General features: G+C 44.8%; 1 protein-coding gene across 1 annotated transcript in view; it reads left to right on the top strand.

Moving 5' to 3' along the window:
* Positions 1-15,795, top strand: part of LOC116359834 (xylosyltransferase 1-like) — a 63,470-nt gene that overhangs the window by 8,814 nt on the left and 38,861 nt on the right. The window contains exon 2 of the mRNA XM_031813674.1: positions 12,311-12,902. Within this exon, the coding sequence (XP_031669534.1) occupies positions 12,311-12,902 (592 nt within the window). The remainder of the gene's footprint in view (positions 1-12,310; positions 12,903-15,795) is intronic.

Genomic DNA, 15,795 nt, shown 5'->3' with positions numbered 1-15,795 from the left:
GCAGCTCAGCTTTGTTTGATGGCTTGTGACCATCCATCTTCCTCTTGATCACATTCCAGAGGTTTTCAATGGGGTTCAGGTCTGGAGATTGGGCTGGCCATGACAGGGTCTTGATCTGGTGGTCCTCCATCCACACCTTGATTGACCTGGCTGTGTGGCATGGAGCATTGTCCTGCTGGAACAACCAATCCTCAGAGTTGTGGAACATTGTCAGAGCAGAAGGAAGCAAGTTTTCTTCCAGGACAACCTTGTACGTGGCTTGAATCATGCGTCCTTCACAAAGACAAATCTGCCTGATTCCAGCCTTGCTGAAGCACCCCCAGATCATCACAAATCCTCCACTAAATTTCACAGTGGGTGCGAGACATTGTGGCTTGTAGGCCTCTCCAGGTCTCGCACCCACTGTGACATTTTTGAGATAATATAATTTTTGAGATAATATACGACAATTACTTGGAAGATGCCAGGTCTGGTCTTCATAGCAGATTTTGAAAAGGCATTTGATAAAGTATGACTAGAATTGAAATATTAATGCCTGGATTACTTTAATTTTAGTGAATCTCTTATACAATGGGTTAAAGTTATGTACAGCAACCCCAAATGTAAAATAGTAAATAATGGTTACTTCTCAAAATGCATTGAGCTTTTAAGAGGAGTAAAACAAGGCTGTCCGTTGTCTCCATATCTGTTTATTATGGCCATTGAAATGCCAGCTATTAAAATGAGATCCAACAAGAACATCAAGGGGTTAGAAATTCAGGGGATAAAAACTAAAGTGTCAATGTATGTTGATGACTCTAGTTTATTCTTAAATCCTCAATCTGGATCCCTGTACAGTCTCAATCTGGATCCCTGTACAGCTTCAATCTGGATCCCTGTACAGCTTCAATCTGGATCCCTGTACAGCTTCAATCTGGATCCCTGTACAGTCTCGTTGAATATCTTGATCACTTTTTTAGCCTCTCTGTATTAAAACATAATTATGACAAGTGTATCATATTAAGTATTGGGATCGTTAAAACACACAGTGTTTACACTACCTTGTAGAATGGGCGGATGGTGAAGTAGACATACTTGGTATTTACATCTCAAAAAATATAAATGAACTTAACACAATTAATTTCAATAGAAAGTTTGCAAAAATAGATAAGATTCTGCAACCATGGAGAGGTAAATACTTGTCTATTTATGGAAAAATCACATTGATTAACTCTTTGGTCCGATCACAGTTTACTGACTTACTAAGGGCACTGCCATTGATTAACTCTTAGGCCCTATCACAGTTTACTGACTAATGGCACTGCCTACTCCAGATGACTCATTTTGTAATGAGCAAAAAATATTTCATTCGATTTGGAATGCAAAACCATGACAAAATTAAATGTGCCTATTTAAATAATGAATATTAGTTTGGAGGGGGGGGGTAAAATCATTCAATATTAATGCTTTAAACCTTTCACTAAAAGCTTATACAGAAGTTATACTTAAACCCAGAATGGTTCTCCAGGAGATTATTAAGAAAGGCTCATCCTTTGTTCAAAAGTTGCTCTTTTGCCTTCAAGCAGATTACAACTTCTCATTTCTGACTAATTGAAAATGATATTTTGTTTAAAGTATCACCCTTTCTTAAACGAGCCGTACAAAGCTGGGTACAATTTCAGTTTTATCCTCCTGAAAAGATAGAACAAATATTACAACAAATGTAATGGTTAAACTCAAATATACTGATTTAATTTAAAAAACATTCTTTATGGATTTTTTAAAAATGGTATTATATTTATTAAAGATATTATGAATAGAAATGGAGGAGTTATGTCACATATGCAGCTATCGAGTGGCTGATAGGTGGGATGGGCTGAGGGGGTGGGATTAAAGAGCGGTGGTCTATGGTGATAGGTGGGATGGACTGAGAGTGGCTGAGGGGGTGGGATTAAAGAGCGGTGGTCTATGGTGATAGGTGGGATGGGCTGAGAGTGGCTGAGGGGGTGAGATTAAAGAGCGGTGGTCTATGGTGATAGGTGGGATGGGCTGGGAGTGGCTGAGGGGGTGGGATTAAAGACCGGTGGTCTATGGTGATAGGTGGGATGGGCTGGGAGTGGCTGAGGGGTGGACTATGGTGATAGGTGGGATGGACTGAGAGTGGCTGAAGGGTGGTCTATGGTGATAGGTGGGATGGGCTGGGAGTGGCTGAGGAGTGGTCTATGGTGATAGGTGGGATGGACTGAGAGTGGCTGAGGGGTGGACTATGGTGATAGGTGGGATGGACTGAGAGTGGCTGAAGGGTGGTCTATGGTGATAGGTGGGATGGGCTGGGAGTGGCTGAGGGGTGGTCTATGGTGATAGGTGGGATGGGCTGAGGGGGCGGGATTTAAGAGCTGATGTTCGGTAATGTATTAGTTTTATGTGACTGATTTATATAAAAGTAGCATGTATGTAAATGTATGTCTGTGTAGCAGGAAAGCTGTATGAAGAAGAAGATATTTCTCCTCTGAAGAGGGGTGGCGGTGGAGGGGTTAAATAACCAGCACCCTTCCACCCGTTATCAATGACTTCTTTTGATTTGCATTCTCCTATTGAGTTTCAAGTGGTGTAGATCGCCCGCGTTGCTGCGTGGAGCGAGTGTGTTACCCAGCAGAGCAGTGTGTGTGTGTGTGTGTGTGTGTGTGTCTGTACCTGGTTCAGTCAAAGCTGCAACTGTAACTCAGGGAAAATAATAATAAATACAAACACACACACACACACACACACACACACACACACACACACACACACACACACACACACACACACACACACACACACACACACACACACACACACACACACACACATACAAACAGTCACACACACATATACACAGTCACACACATACAGTCACATACACACAAACACAGTCACACACACACAAACACAGCCACACACACACACAATCACACACACACACACACACACACATACAAACAGTCACACACACATATACACAGTCACACACATACAGTCACATACACACAAACACAGTCACACAAACACAGCCACACACACACACACACACACAATCACACACACACAATCACACACACACAAACACAGTCTCACACACAAAAACACAGTCACACACATACACCACACAGTCTCACACACACAGTCACATTAATGCCACCTCTGTTTTTGTGTGTGTGTGTTTATGTGTGTGTGTGTGTGTGTGTGTGTGTGTGTGTGTGTGTGTGTGTATGTATATGTGTGTATCTATGTATGTGTGTATAGGTGTTCCCTCCCAGCATAGGAAGGTACGGTGACCGCAAGGCAGAGCATTTAATTACATTAGTCCAAGCTGGTTGGTCCATAACACAACTCTCACATTCATTCACTGCTGTCTCTGAGGAACACACACACACACACACTCTCACACACACACACACACACACACATTGATCTGCAGTAAGTGAGGTGGATTTACACCCAGTAACAGCATTAAGGGAATTCCATCATGGCTCCCTGATCTACAGAAATGCATAATGATGAATATAAATGTCTCTTCATGGGGATGTATCCTAAATGAGTACTACATAGTACAAATATACAATATGCTCCTCTTTGCATCGTTGGGTTTTATTCTACACACTGGTTATGTTTTTGAATGAGCTCCGTCACAAAGACCAACTTTGGTTGGTCCGGCCCTGACCAAATCTGAACCAATAATAGACGTCTATATTTCACAAGTTTAGACAGTAGAGTACAGAACAGTAGAGTACAGAACAGTAGAGTACAGAACAGTAGAGTACAGTAGAGTACAGTAGAGTACAGTAGAATACAGAACAGTAGAGTACAGTAGAGTACAGAACAGTAGAACTCAGAACAGTAGAGTACAGAACAGTAGAGTACAGTAGAGTACAGTAGAATACAGAACAGTAGAGTACAGTAGAGTACAGTAGAATACAGAACAGTAGAGTACAGTAGAGTACAGAACAGTAGAACTCAGAACAGTAGAATACAGTAGAGTACAGAACAGTAGAGTACAGAACAGTAGAGTACAGTAGAGTACAGTACAGTAGAGTACAGTAGAATACAGAACAGTAGAGTACAGTAGCGTACAGAACAGTAGAACTCAGAACAGTAGAGTACAGAACAGTAGAGTACAGTAGAGTACAGTAGAATACAGAACAGTAGAGTACAGTAGAGTACAGTAGAATACAGAACAGTAGAGTACAGAACAGTAGAACTCAGAACAGTAGAATACAGTAGAGTACAGAACAGTAGAGTACAGAACAGTAGAGTACAGAACAGTAGAGTACAGTAGAGTACAGTACAGTAGAGTACAGTAGAGTACAGTAGAGTACAGTAGAATACAGAACAGTAGAGTACAGTAGAGTACAGAACAGTAGAACTCAGAACAGTAGAGTACAGAACAGTAGAGTACAGTAGAGTACAGTAGAATACAGAACAGTAGAGTACAGTAGAGTACAGTAGAATACAGAACAGTAGAGTACAGTAGAGTACAGAACAGTAGAACTCAGAACAGTAGAATACAGTAGAGTACAGAACAGTAGAGTACAGAACAGTAGAGAACAGTAGAATACAGAACAGTAGAGTACAGTAGAGTACAGAACAGTAGAGTACAGTAGAGTACAGAACAGTAGAGTACAGAACAGTAGAGTACAGAACAGTAGAGTACAGTAGAGTACAGAACAGTAGAACTCAGAACAGTAGAGTACAGAACAGTAGAGTACAGTAGAGTACAGTAGAATACAGAACAGTAGAGTACAGTAGAGTACAGTAGAATACAGAACAGTAGAGTACAGTAGAGTACAGAACAGTAGAACTCAGAACAGTAGAATACAGTAGAGTACAGAACAGTAGAGTACAGAACAGTAGAGTACAGTACAGTACAGTACAGTAGAGTACAGTAGAGTACAGTAGAGTACAGTAGAGTACAGTAGAATACAGAACAGTAGAGTACAGTAGAGTACAGAACAGTAGAACTCAGAACAGTAGAGTACAGAACAGTAGAGTACAGTAGAGTACAGTAGAATACAGAACAGTAGAGTACAGTAGAGTACAATAGAATACAGAACAGTAGAGTACAGTAGAGTACAGAACAGTAGAACTCAGAACAGTAGAATACAGTAGAGTACAGAACAGTAGAGAACAGTAGAATACAGAACAGTAGAGTACAGTAGAGTACAGAACAGTAGAGTACAGTAGAGTACAGAACAGTAGAGTACAGAACAGTAGAGTACAGTAGAGTACAGAACAGTAGAGTACAGAACAGTAGAGTAGAGTAGAGTACAGAACAGTAGAGTACAGAACAGAAGAGTACTGTAGAGTACAGAACAGTAGAGTACAGAACAGTAGAGTACAGTAGAGTACAGAACAGTAGAGTACAGAACAGTAGAGTACAGTACAGTAGAGTACAGAACAGTAGAGTACAGAACAGTAGAGAACAGTAGAGTACAGAACAGTAGAGTACAGAACAGTACAGAACAGTAGAGTACAGAACAGTAGAGTAGAGTACAGTAGAGTACAGTAGAGTACAGTAGAGTACAGAACAGTAGAGTACAGTAGAGTACAGAACAGTACAGAACAGTAGAGTACAGAACAGTAGAGTACAGTAGAGTACAGTAGAGTACAGAACAGTAGAGTACAGTAGAGTACAGAACAGTAGAGTACAGTAGAGTACAGAACAGTAGAGTACAGTAGAGTACATAACAGTAGAGTACAGAACAGTAGAGTACAGTAGAGTACAGTACAGTAGAGTACAGAACAGTAGAGTACAGAACAGTAGAGTAGAGTACAGAACAGTACAGAACAGTAGAGTACAGAACAGTAGAGTACAGAACAGTAGAGTACAGTAGAGTACAGAACAGTACAGAACAGTAGAGTACAGAACAGTACAGAACAGTAGAGTACAGTAGAGTACAGTAGAGTACAGAACAGTAGAGTACAGTAGAGTACAGAACAGTAGAGTACAGAACAGTAGAGTACAGTAGAGTACAGTAGAGTACAGAACAGTAGACTACAGAACAGTAGAGTACAGAACAGTAGAGTACAGTAGAGTACAGAACAGTAGAGTACATAACAGTAGAGTACAGTAGAGTACAGAACAGTAGAGTACAGTAGAGTACAGATCAGTAGAGTACAGTAGAGTACAGTCAAGTACAGTAGAGTACAGAACAGTAGAGTACAGAACAGTAGAGTACAGTAGAGTACAGTAGAGTACAGAACAGTAGAGTACAGTAGAGTACAGTACAGTAGAGTACAGAACAGTAGAGTACAGTAGAGTACAGATCAGTAGAGAACAGTAGAGTACAGTAGAGTACAGTAGAGTACAGAACAGTAGAGTACAGTAGAGTACAGATCAGTAGAGTACAGTAGAGTACAGAACAGTAGAGTACAGTAGAGTACAGATCAGTAGAGAACAGTAGAGTACAGTAGAGTACAGAACAGTAGAGTACAGTAGAGTACAGATCAGTAGAGTACAGTAGAGTACAGATCAGTAGAGTACCGTAGAGTACAGAACAGTAGAGTACAGTAGAGTACAGATCAGTAGAGTACAGAACAGTAGAGTACAGTAGAGTACAGACCAGTAGAGTACAGTAGAGTACAGAACAGTAGAGTACAGAACAGTAGAGTACAGTAGAGTACAGACCAGTAGAGTACAGTAGAGTACAGTACAGTAGAGTACAGAACAGTACAGAACAGTAGAGTACAGTAGAGTACAGAACAGTAGAGTACAGAACAGTAGAGTATAGAACAGTAGAGTACAGAACAGTAGAGAACAGTAAGGACAGAACAGTAGAGTACAGAACAGTACAGAACAGTAGAGTACAGAACAGACGAGTACAGTCGAGTATAGTTCAGTTCAGTACAGTATAGTTCAGTACAGTACAGTATAGTTCAGTAGAGGATAGTTCAGTACAGTACAGTATAGTTCAGTTCAGTACAGTATAGTTCAGTTCAGTAGAGGATAGTTCAGTACAGTACAGTAGAGTACAGTAGAGTACAGAACAGTAGAGTACAGAACAGAAGAGTACAGTCGAGTATAGTTCAGTAGAGGATAGTTCAGTAGAGGATAGTTCAGTTCAGTAGAGGATAGTTCAGTTCAGTAGAGGATAGTTCAGTAGAGTAGAGGATAGTTCAGTAGAGGATAGTTCAGTAGAGTAGAGGATAGTTCAGTACAGTAGAAGATAGTTCAGTAGAGTAGAGGATAGTTCAGTACAGTAGAGGATAGTTCAGTTCAGTAGAGAATAGTTCAGTACAGTAGAGAATAGTTCAGTACAGTAGAGGATAGTTCAGTTTAGTAGAGGATAGTTCAGTTCAGTAGAGAATAGTTCAGTTCAGTAGAGGATAGTTCAGTTCAGTAGAGGATAGTTCAGTTCAGTAGAGAATAGTTCAGTACAGTAGAGGATAGTTCAGTTCAGTACAGTATTGTTCAGTTCAGTAGAGGATAGTTCAGTAGAGTAGAGGATAGTTCAGTAGAGGATAGTTCAGTTCAGTAGATGATAGTTCAGTACAGTAGAGAATAGTTCAGTACAGTAGAGGATAGTTCAGTAGAGTATAGTTCAGTTAAGTTGAGGATAGTTCAGTAGAGTAGAGGATAGTTCAGTATAGTTCAGTACAGTAGAGTATTGCTCAGTTGAGTTGAGGATAGTTCAGTACAGTAGAGGATAGTTCAGTTCAGTACAGTATTGTTCAGTTCAGTAGAGGATAGTTCAGTAGAGTAGAGGATAGTTCAGTAGAGGATAGTTCAGTAGAGTATAGTTCAGTACAGTAGAGTACAGTTCAGTACAGTAGAGTATAGTGCAGTTCAGTAGATGATAGTTCAGTTCAGTAGAGTATTGTTCAGTACAGTAGAGTATAGTGCAGTTCAGTAGAGGATAGTTCAGTTCAGTAGAGTATAGTTCAGTACAGTAGAGTACAGTTCAGTACAGTAGAGTATAGTGCAGTTCAGTAGAGGATAGTTCAGTTCAGTAGAGTATTGTTCAGTACAGTAGAGTATAGTGCAGTTCAGTAGAGGATAGTTCAGTTTAGTAGAGTATTGTTCAGTACAGTAGAGTGTAGTTCAGTTCAGTTGAGGATAGTTCAGTATAGTTCAGTACAGTAGAGTATTGCTCAGTTGAGTTGAGGATAGTTCAGTACAGTAGAGTATAGTGCAGTAGAGTATAGTTCAGTTCAGTAGAGGATAGTTCAGTACAGTAGAGTATAGTGCAGTAGAGTATAGTTCAGTTCAGTAGAGGATAGTTCAGTACAGTAGAGTATAGTGCAGTAGAGTATAGTTCAGTTCAGTAGAGTATAGAGAGAGAGGTAGACAGACAGAGAGATCTCTCCCAGAACAAAGTGAAGTTTCTCATTTACATCTGATAGCAACAGAACATTTTATTTCTGAGATTTGTCATCTTGTATTATATTCTCAGGCGTGTCACAATGAGATAGTAAATAACTCTAATCGTTTAGCTCTACTAGAGATAACACCCTCTCTATTCTGGACCTCTTCCTATAGCTTGAGTTTCTCCCTCTCTAATATCTTACGTTGGACCTTGACCCAGAGTTGAGTCTCTATTAGTCTCATCTGGATGCTATCAGCTCGCTAGCTCACGTTTTCTTTAACCTCTCTGCTTGGCCAGTTAGATCAGATCTCACATGTACTTTAGTAATACAGTATACACTGAGTGTACAAAACATTAAGGACACCTTCCTAATATTGAGTTGCCCCCATTTGTGTGTGTGTGTGTGTGTGTGTGTGTGTGTGTGTGTGTGTGTGTGTGTGTGTGTGTGTGTGTGTGTGTGTGTGTGTGTGTGTGTGTGTGTGTGTGTGTGTGTGTGTGTGTGTGTGTGTGTGTGTGTGATATGATTGTAGCAGGTGGTACAGCAGTAAAGATAGTATATCAGAATGTTGGACCGGATCTCTTTTCTAGTTCCACCAGAAATATCCTGCCATATCCTGCCAAGACAAGACTCACACAGCCCTGTGTGTGTGTGTGGACGACGTTAACGTGTCTGTACAGTATTCTGAAGACTGTCTATACTGTGTCTGTACAGTATTCTGAAGACTGTCTATACTGTGTCTGTACAGTATTCTGAAGACTGTCTACACTGTGTCTGTACAGTATTCTGAAGACTGTCTACACTGTGTCTGTACAGTATTCTGAAGACTGTCTATACTGTGTCTGTACAGTATTCTGAAGACTGTCTATACTGTGTCTGTACAGTATTCTGAAGACTGTCTATACTGTGTCTGTACAGTATTCTGAAGACTGTCTATACTGTGTCTGTACAGTATTCTGAAGACTGTCTACACTGTGTCTGTACAGTATTCTGAAGACTGTCTATACTGTGTCTGTACAGTATTCTGAAGACTGTCTATACTGTGTCTGTACAGTATTCTGAAGACTGTCTATACTGTTTCTGTGTACTGTTTAGGGGCGACAGGGTAGCCTAGTGGTTAGAGCAGGTAGCCTAGTGGTTAGAGCAGGTAGCCTAGTGGTTAGAGGGGCGGCAGGTAGCCTAGTGGTTAGAGGGGCGGCAGGTAGCCTAGTGGTTAGAGGGGCGGCAGGTAGCCTAGTGGTTAGAGGGGCGGCAGGTAGCCTAGCGGTTAGAGCAGGTAGCCTAGTGGTTAGAGCAGGTAGCCTAGTGGTTAGAGGGGCGGCAGGTAGCCTAGTGGTTAGAGGGGCGGCAGGTAGCCTAGTGGTTAGAGCGTTGGACTTGTAAACCGAAAGGTAGCAAGATCGAATCCCGAGCTGACAAGGTACAAATCTGTCGTTCTGCCCCTGAACAAGGCAGTTAACCCACTGTTCCTAGGTCGTCATTGTAAATAAGAATTTGTTCTTAACTGACTTGCCTAGTTAAATAAAGGTAAATTAAATAAAAAATGCATGTATATTTGTGGGCAGAGGGAGCCTTTCATTCCTAAGTACAGAACTAGATTGATATTCCTGGAAAGGGCAGAGCTGGTCTGTGTACATGGAATACCAGGACCAGGTCATATAGCACTGCTACTGACACTCTCTCACACACACACACACACACACTGTAACCCCTGTGTATGAGTCCCAGACATATCTTATGAGTGACAGCATCCCCCATGCTTGATCACATGACACACAAGGGCAGACAGACAGACAGCCAGGCAGCCAGGGGAGGGAGGGAGGGGGGAGTAGGAATGGGTGGCACCTAAAGAGTAGGGGGAGGGAGGGAGGGGGGAGTAGGAATGGGTGGCACCTAAAGAGTAGGGGGAGGGAGGGAGGGAGGGGGGAGTAGGAATGGGTGGCACCTAAAGAGTAGGGGGAGGGAGGGAGGAGTAGGAATGGGTGGCACCTAAGGAGAAGAAGGGGGAGGGAGGGGGGAGTAGGAATGGGTGGCACCTAAAGAGAAGAAGGGGGAGGGAGGGAGGGAGGGAGGGGGGAATAGGAATGGGTGGCACCTAAGGAGAAGAAGGGGGAGGGAGGGAGGAGTAGGAATGGGTGGCACCTAAAGAGAAGGGGGAGGGGGGAGTAGGAATGGGTGGCACCTAAAGAGTAGGGGGAGGGAGGAGTAGGAATGGGTGGCACCTAAGGAGTAGGGGGAGGGGGGAGTAGGAATGGGTGGCACCTAAAGAGTAGGGGGAGGGGGGAGTAGGAATGGGTGGCACCTAAAGAGTAGGGGGAGGGAGGGAGGGAGGGGGGAGTAGGAATGGGTGGCACCTAAAGAGTAGGGGGAGGGGGGAGTAGGAATGGGTGGCACCTAAAGAGTAGGGGGAGGGAGGGAGGGGGGAGTAGGAATGGGTGGCACCTAAAGAGTAGGGGGAGGGAGGGAGGGAGGGAGGGGGAGTAGGAATGGGTGGCACCTAAAGAGTAGGGGGAGGGAGGGAGGGAGGGAGGGAGGGAGGGGGAGTAGGAATGGGTGGCACCTAAAGAGTAGGGGGAGGGGGGAGTAGGAATGGGTGGCACCTAAAGAGTAGGGGGAGGGGGGAGTAGGAATGGGTGGCACCTAAGGAGTAGGGGGAGGGAGGGGGGAGTAGGAATGGGTGGCACCTGAGGAGAAGGGGGGGGGGAGTAGGAATGGGTGGCACCTAAGGAGTAGGGGGAGGGGGGAGTAGGAATGGGTGGCACCTAAGGAGTAGGGGGAGGGGGGGAGTAGGAATGGGTGGCACCTAAGGAGTAGGGGGGGGGAGTAGGAATGGGTGGCACCTAAGAGGGAGGGGGGAGTAGGAATGGGTGGCACCTAAGGAGAAGGGGGGGGGAGTAGGAATGGGTGGCACCTAAGGAGGAAGAGGGAGGGGGGAGTAGGAATGGGTGGCACCTAAGGAGTAGGGGGGGGGAGGTAGGAATGGGTGGCACCTAAGGAGTAGGGGGGGGGAGTAGGAATGGGTGGCACCTAAGAGGGAGGGGGGAGTAGGAATGGGTGGCACCTAAGGAGAAGGGGGGGGGGAGTAGGAATGGGTGGCACCTAAGGAGAAGAGGGAGGGGGGAGTAGGAATGGGTGGCACCTAAGGAGAAGGGGGGGGGGGGGGGGGGGGGGGGGAGTAGGAATGGGTGGCACCTAAGGAGAAGAGGGAGGGGGGAGTAGGAATGGGTGGCACCTAAGGAGTAGGGGGAGGGGGGGAGTAGGAATGGGTGGCACCTAAGAGGGAGGGGGGAGTAGGAATGGGTGGCACCTAAGGAGAAGGGGGAGGGAGGGGGGAGTAGGAATGGGTGGCACCTAAGGAGAAGGGGGGGGGGAGTAGGAATGGGTGGCACCTAAGGAGAAGGGGGAGGGAGGGGGGAGTAGGAATGGGTGGCACCTAAGAAGAAGGGGGAGGGAGACGGGACAGACAGAACAATTAGACTTCTTATTTCATTACATTTTGATTTGTTGATTTGCTGTTTTTTTTCTTCATTTTCTACAGTTTTTTAAATTCTTTATCTAAATACTTTTGAATATTATTGCCTGTCTGTGATCTGAACCCCTCACAGTTGGAGGCGTGAGTGGCCACGCAGCCATGGGTGAACAGGGAGAACGGGAGGGAGCTGAGCATGCACCCTTATGGGGCCTCAGTGTTGAGGATCAGCTAAGTGGAGATGTTGGGCCTCAAGCTTGATGATGAGCTTGGAGGGTACTATGGTGTTGAAGGCTGAGCTGTAGTTAATGAACAGCATTCTTACATAGGCATTGCTCTTGTCCAGATGGGATAGGGCAGTGTGCAGTGCTCATTCTCTCTGTGTCTCTGTCCTACAGAACTCAGTATACTCTATTTTCCTATTGTTACACTGACTGACTCCTTCTCTCCCTCCTCCTCTCTCTCCCTCCTCCCCCTCTCTCCCCTCTCCCTCCCTCTCCTCCTCTCCCTCTCCTCCAGGAGGGCTACCACTCCTGGCGTCCCAAGGAGAAAGTCCTCCTGGATAGTAACAACAATGAGAACTCGGTCCCCAAAGACTTTGACACGGTTGTTGACAGCAACAGCAACCTTGGGGCGCGGTCTCAGCGCCAGCGAATGGCAGGAAACACCGCCAAACACAAACCGGACAAGGCCCTAAGGCAAGGCATTCTGGGAAAGGACTTTCCCAATGAGGTCAACGAGGTTATTCAGCAGTACCCTCTTCCTCCACAGCAGCCCGGAGGAGCGGGACTTAAAGATAGCCACGCATACAAACGACCCAAACCACACTCCCAGCTGTCCACTAAACCCGCTAGACCTTCCCCCTCTCCCTCCATCAAAACATCCAATCAGCATCAGCGACATCACCAACCCAGGAAGTCGGCGACTGCGGCTCCTGTGCGGGGGCAGCGGAGGGAGAAGCACCAGTGTGAGATCAGTGGGAAGGAGGCCATCTCGGCTCTGTCAAGAGCCAAGACCAGGGAGTGTCGTCAGCAGATAGCTGAGGTGTACTGCAGACACAAGGAGAGGACACTGATGCCGGAGACCGTCCCTCGATACTGCACCATAGAAGGTGAGTCTCATAGTGAATTGCATCCCAAATGGCACCATATTACCTATATAGAGACCTACGGCTCCTGGTGAAAAGTAGTGCACTATGTCATAATCACCTATTCCCCAAGTACACTGGGAATGTGCCTCAGTGAATAGGTGCTGCCTCAGTGTTAGGAATTTTATGAATAATGACTAAACAATATCTACATTTTAAATAGAACTATAACTAATGAAACTCATACTCTGTTTTATTATATCTGATTAATAATGTTAATTCATAAGGAAGGGATTATGTAGCATGAAACAGGGGGTAAATAAACATAATAAATACCATTCCAACCAGGTTGGCGAGGAATGGATTGTGGGTGTTAAGTAAGCAGAAAGTGTCGTTAACCTGTGGTTGAACCGACTCAGCTTAGCTCTGGGATGTTTAGATAAGACAGTGTGTGTTTTCCATTATCTGGAACTGTCTGCTGAATAGTGATAGATGGAGACTTAAGAAGTTTAATCTTGATATAACTGTGTGTCTGGAGTGAGTGAGAGGGTGAGCGAGGGGGTGGGAATAAACCTTTGAACCTGTTTCCTCCTGGTCGATAGGAGGAAGGACATTTTATAACCTATGACGTCATATTGTGTATATAAAATGTTGTTTTTGGTTCCATGAGCAGTGAGCTCCGAGAATAAATACTATTATCTAATTTTGATAAGACTGGTCTCTGTCTATTTTATGCAAATAGGAATCTCACAAATTCTTATAAAATAGACTGAGTGATTTAATTAATGTAAACATATAGGAATTATGAAATTCCAATGACACTCAGTGCGAAGGGGCTGCCTTAGTGAGAAGGTGCTGCCTTAGTGAGAAGGTGCTGCCTTAGTGAGAAGGTGCTGTCTTAGTGAGAAGGTGCTGCCTCAGTGAGAAGGTGCTGCCTTAGTGAGAAGTTGCTGCCTTAGTGAGAAGGTGCTGTCTTAGTGAGAATGTGCTGCCTTAGTGAGAAGGTGCTGCCTTAGTGAGAAGGTGCTTCCTTAGTGAGAAGGTGCTGCCTTAGTGAGAAGGTGCTGCCTTAGTGAGAAGGTGCTGTCTTAGTGAGAATGTGCTGCCTTAGTGAGAAGGTGCTGCCTTAGTGAGAAGGTGCTGCCTTAGTGAGAAGATGCTGCCTTAGTGAGAAGGTGCTGCCTCAGTGAGAAGATGCTGCCTCAGTGAGAAGGGGCTGCCTTAGTGAGAAGGTGCTGCCTCAGTGAGAAGATGCTGCCTTAGTGAGAAGGTGCTGCCTTAGTGAGAAGGGGCTGCCTCAGTGACAAGGTGCTGCCTCAGTGACAAGGTGATGCCTTAGTGACAAGGTGATGTCTAGGTGACAAGGTGCTGCCTCGGTGACAAGGTGCTGCCTTAGACCAGGTTAAAGATGAAGGGGAGGAGACCAGGTTAAAGATGAAGGGGAGGAGACAGGTTAAAGATGAAGGGGAGGAGACCTGGTTAAAGATGAAGCGGAGGAGACCAGGTTAAAGATGAAGGGGAGGAGACAGGTTAAAGATGAAGGGGAGGAGACCTGGTTAAAGATGAAGGGGAGGAGACCTGGTTAAAGATGAAGGGGAGGAGACCTGGTTAAAGATGAAGGGGAGGAGACCTGGTTAAAGATGAAGGGGAGGAGACCTGGTTAAAGAGGAAGGGGAGGAGACCTGGTTAAAGATGAAGGGGAGGAGACCTGGTTAAAGATGAAGGGGAGGAGACCTGGTTAAAGATGAAGAGGAGGAGACCTGGTTAAAGATGAAGAGGAGGAGACAGGTTAAAGATGAAGGGGAGGAGACCTGGTTAAAGATGAAGAGGAGGAGACCAGGTTAAAGATGAAGGGAAGGAGACAGGTTAAAGATGAAGGGGAGGAGGCCGGGTTAAAGATGAAGGGGAGGAGACCTGGTTAAAGATGAAGAGGAGGAGACCTGGTTAAAGAGGAAGGGGAGGAGACCAGGTTAAAGATGAAGGGGAGGAGACAGGGTAAAGGAGGATTTTTAAGCCTTGAGACAACTGAGACATGGATTGTCTATGTGTTCCATCCAGAGGGTGAATAGGCAAGACAACATATTGAAGTGCCTTTGAACAGGGTAGGGTAGTAGGTACCAGGCGCACCGGTTTGTGTCAAGAACTGCAACGCTGCTGGGTTTTTCCACGCTCAACAGGCGTGTGTTCCAATGGCACGTTGTGTTCGCTAATCCAAGTTTATCATTTTAAAAGGCCATTAGAAAACACTTTTGCAATTATGTTGATTTGTTGCAATTATTATGTATCTGGAGCATCAGTATTTGTGGGTTCGATTACAGGCTCAAAATGTCCAGAAACAAATAACTTTCTTCTGAAACTCGTCAGTCTATTCTTGTTCTGAGAAATGAAGACTATTCCATGCGAGAAATTGCTCCAAGAAACTGAAGATCTCGTACAACGCCGTGTACAACTCCCTTCACAGAACAGCATAAACGGAACCCTCGGGAGAGTCCTGACTTCTGTCTCCACGGTGACAGTCCTGACATCTGTCTCCACGGTGACAGTCCTGACTTCTGTCTCCACGGTGACAAGTACTCTTTTCCTCCCTCTGAGCTTGTTGTTCGTACGGAACGTTTCTGGGATCTTTTACTTCATCTCATGAAACACTTTTACATGTTGCCTTTATATTTTTGTTCAGTGTAAGAAATAAATGCTATTTCAAACGGTTATTACAGTGAGCGCGGTCATTTGAGTACCACGACCGTCACAGCCCTGTAAACATAATGAATAGAACCGGCGTGGAACCTCTCACTCTATTCATTCTATTTCTATGTCAGCACATGCGGTCAGGAGTGGAGGAGGAAAGGAGAACACGACCGTCACAGCCCTGTAGCATAATGAATAGAACGGGTGTAGAACCTCTCACTCTATTCATTCT

Source organism: Oncorhynchus kisutch, unplaced genomic scaffold (genome assembly GCF_002021735.2).
Source record: "Oncorhynchus kisutch isolate 150728-3 unplaced genomic scaffold, Okis_V2 Okis06b-Okis10b_hom, whole genome shotgun sequence".
Taxonomy (NCBI): Eukaryota; Metazoa; Chordata; class Actinopteri; order Salmoniformes; family Salmonidae; genus Oncorhynchus; species Oncorhynchus kisutch.
The sequence above is the reverse complement of the archived record's forward strand: the minus strand, read 5'-3'. Positions and strand labels throughout refer to the sequence as shown.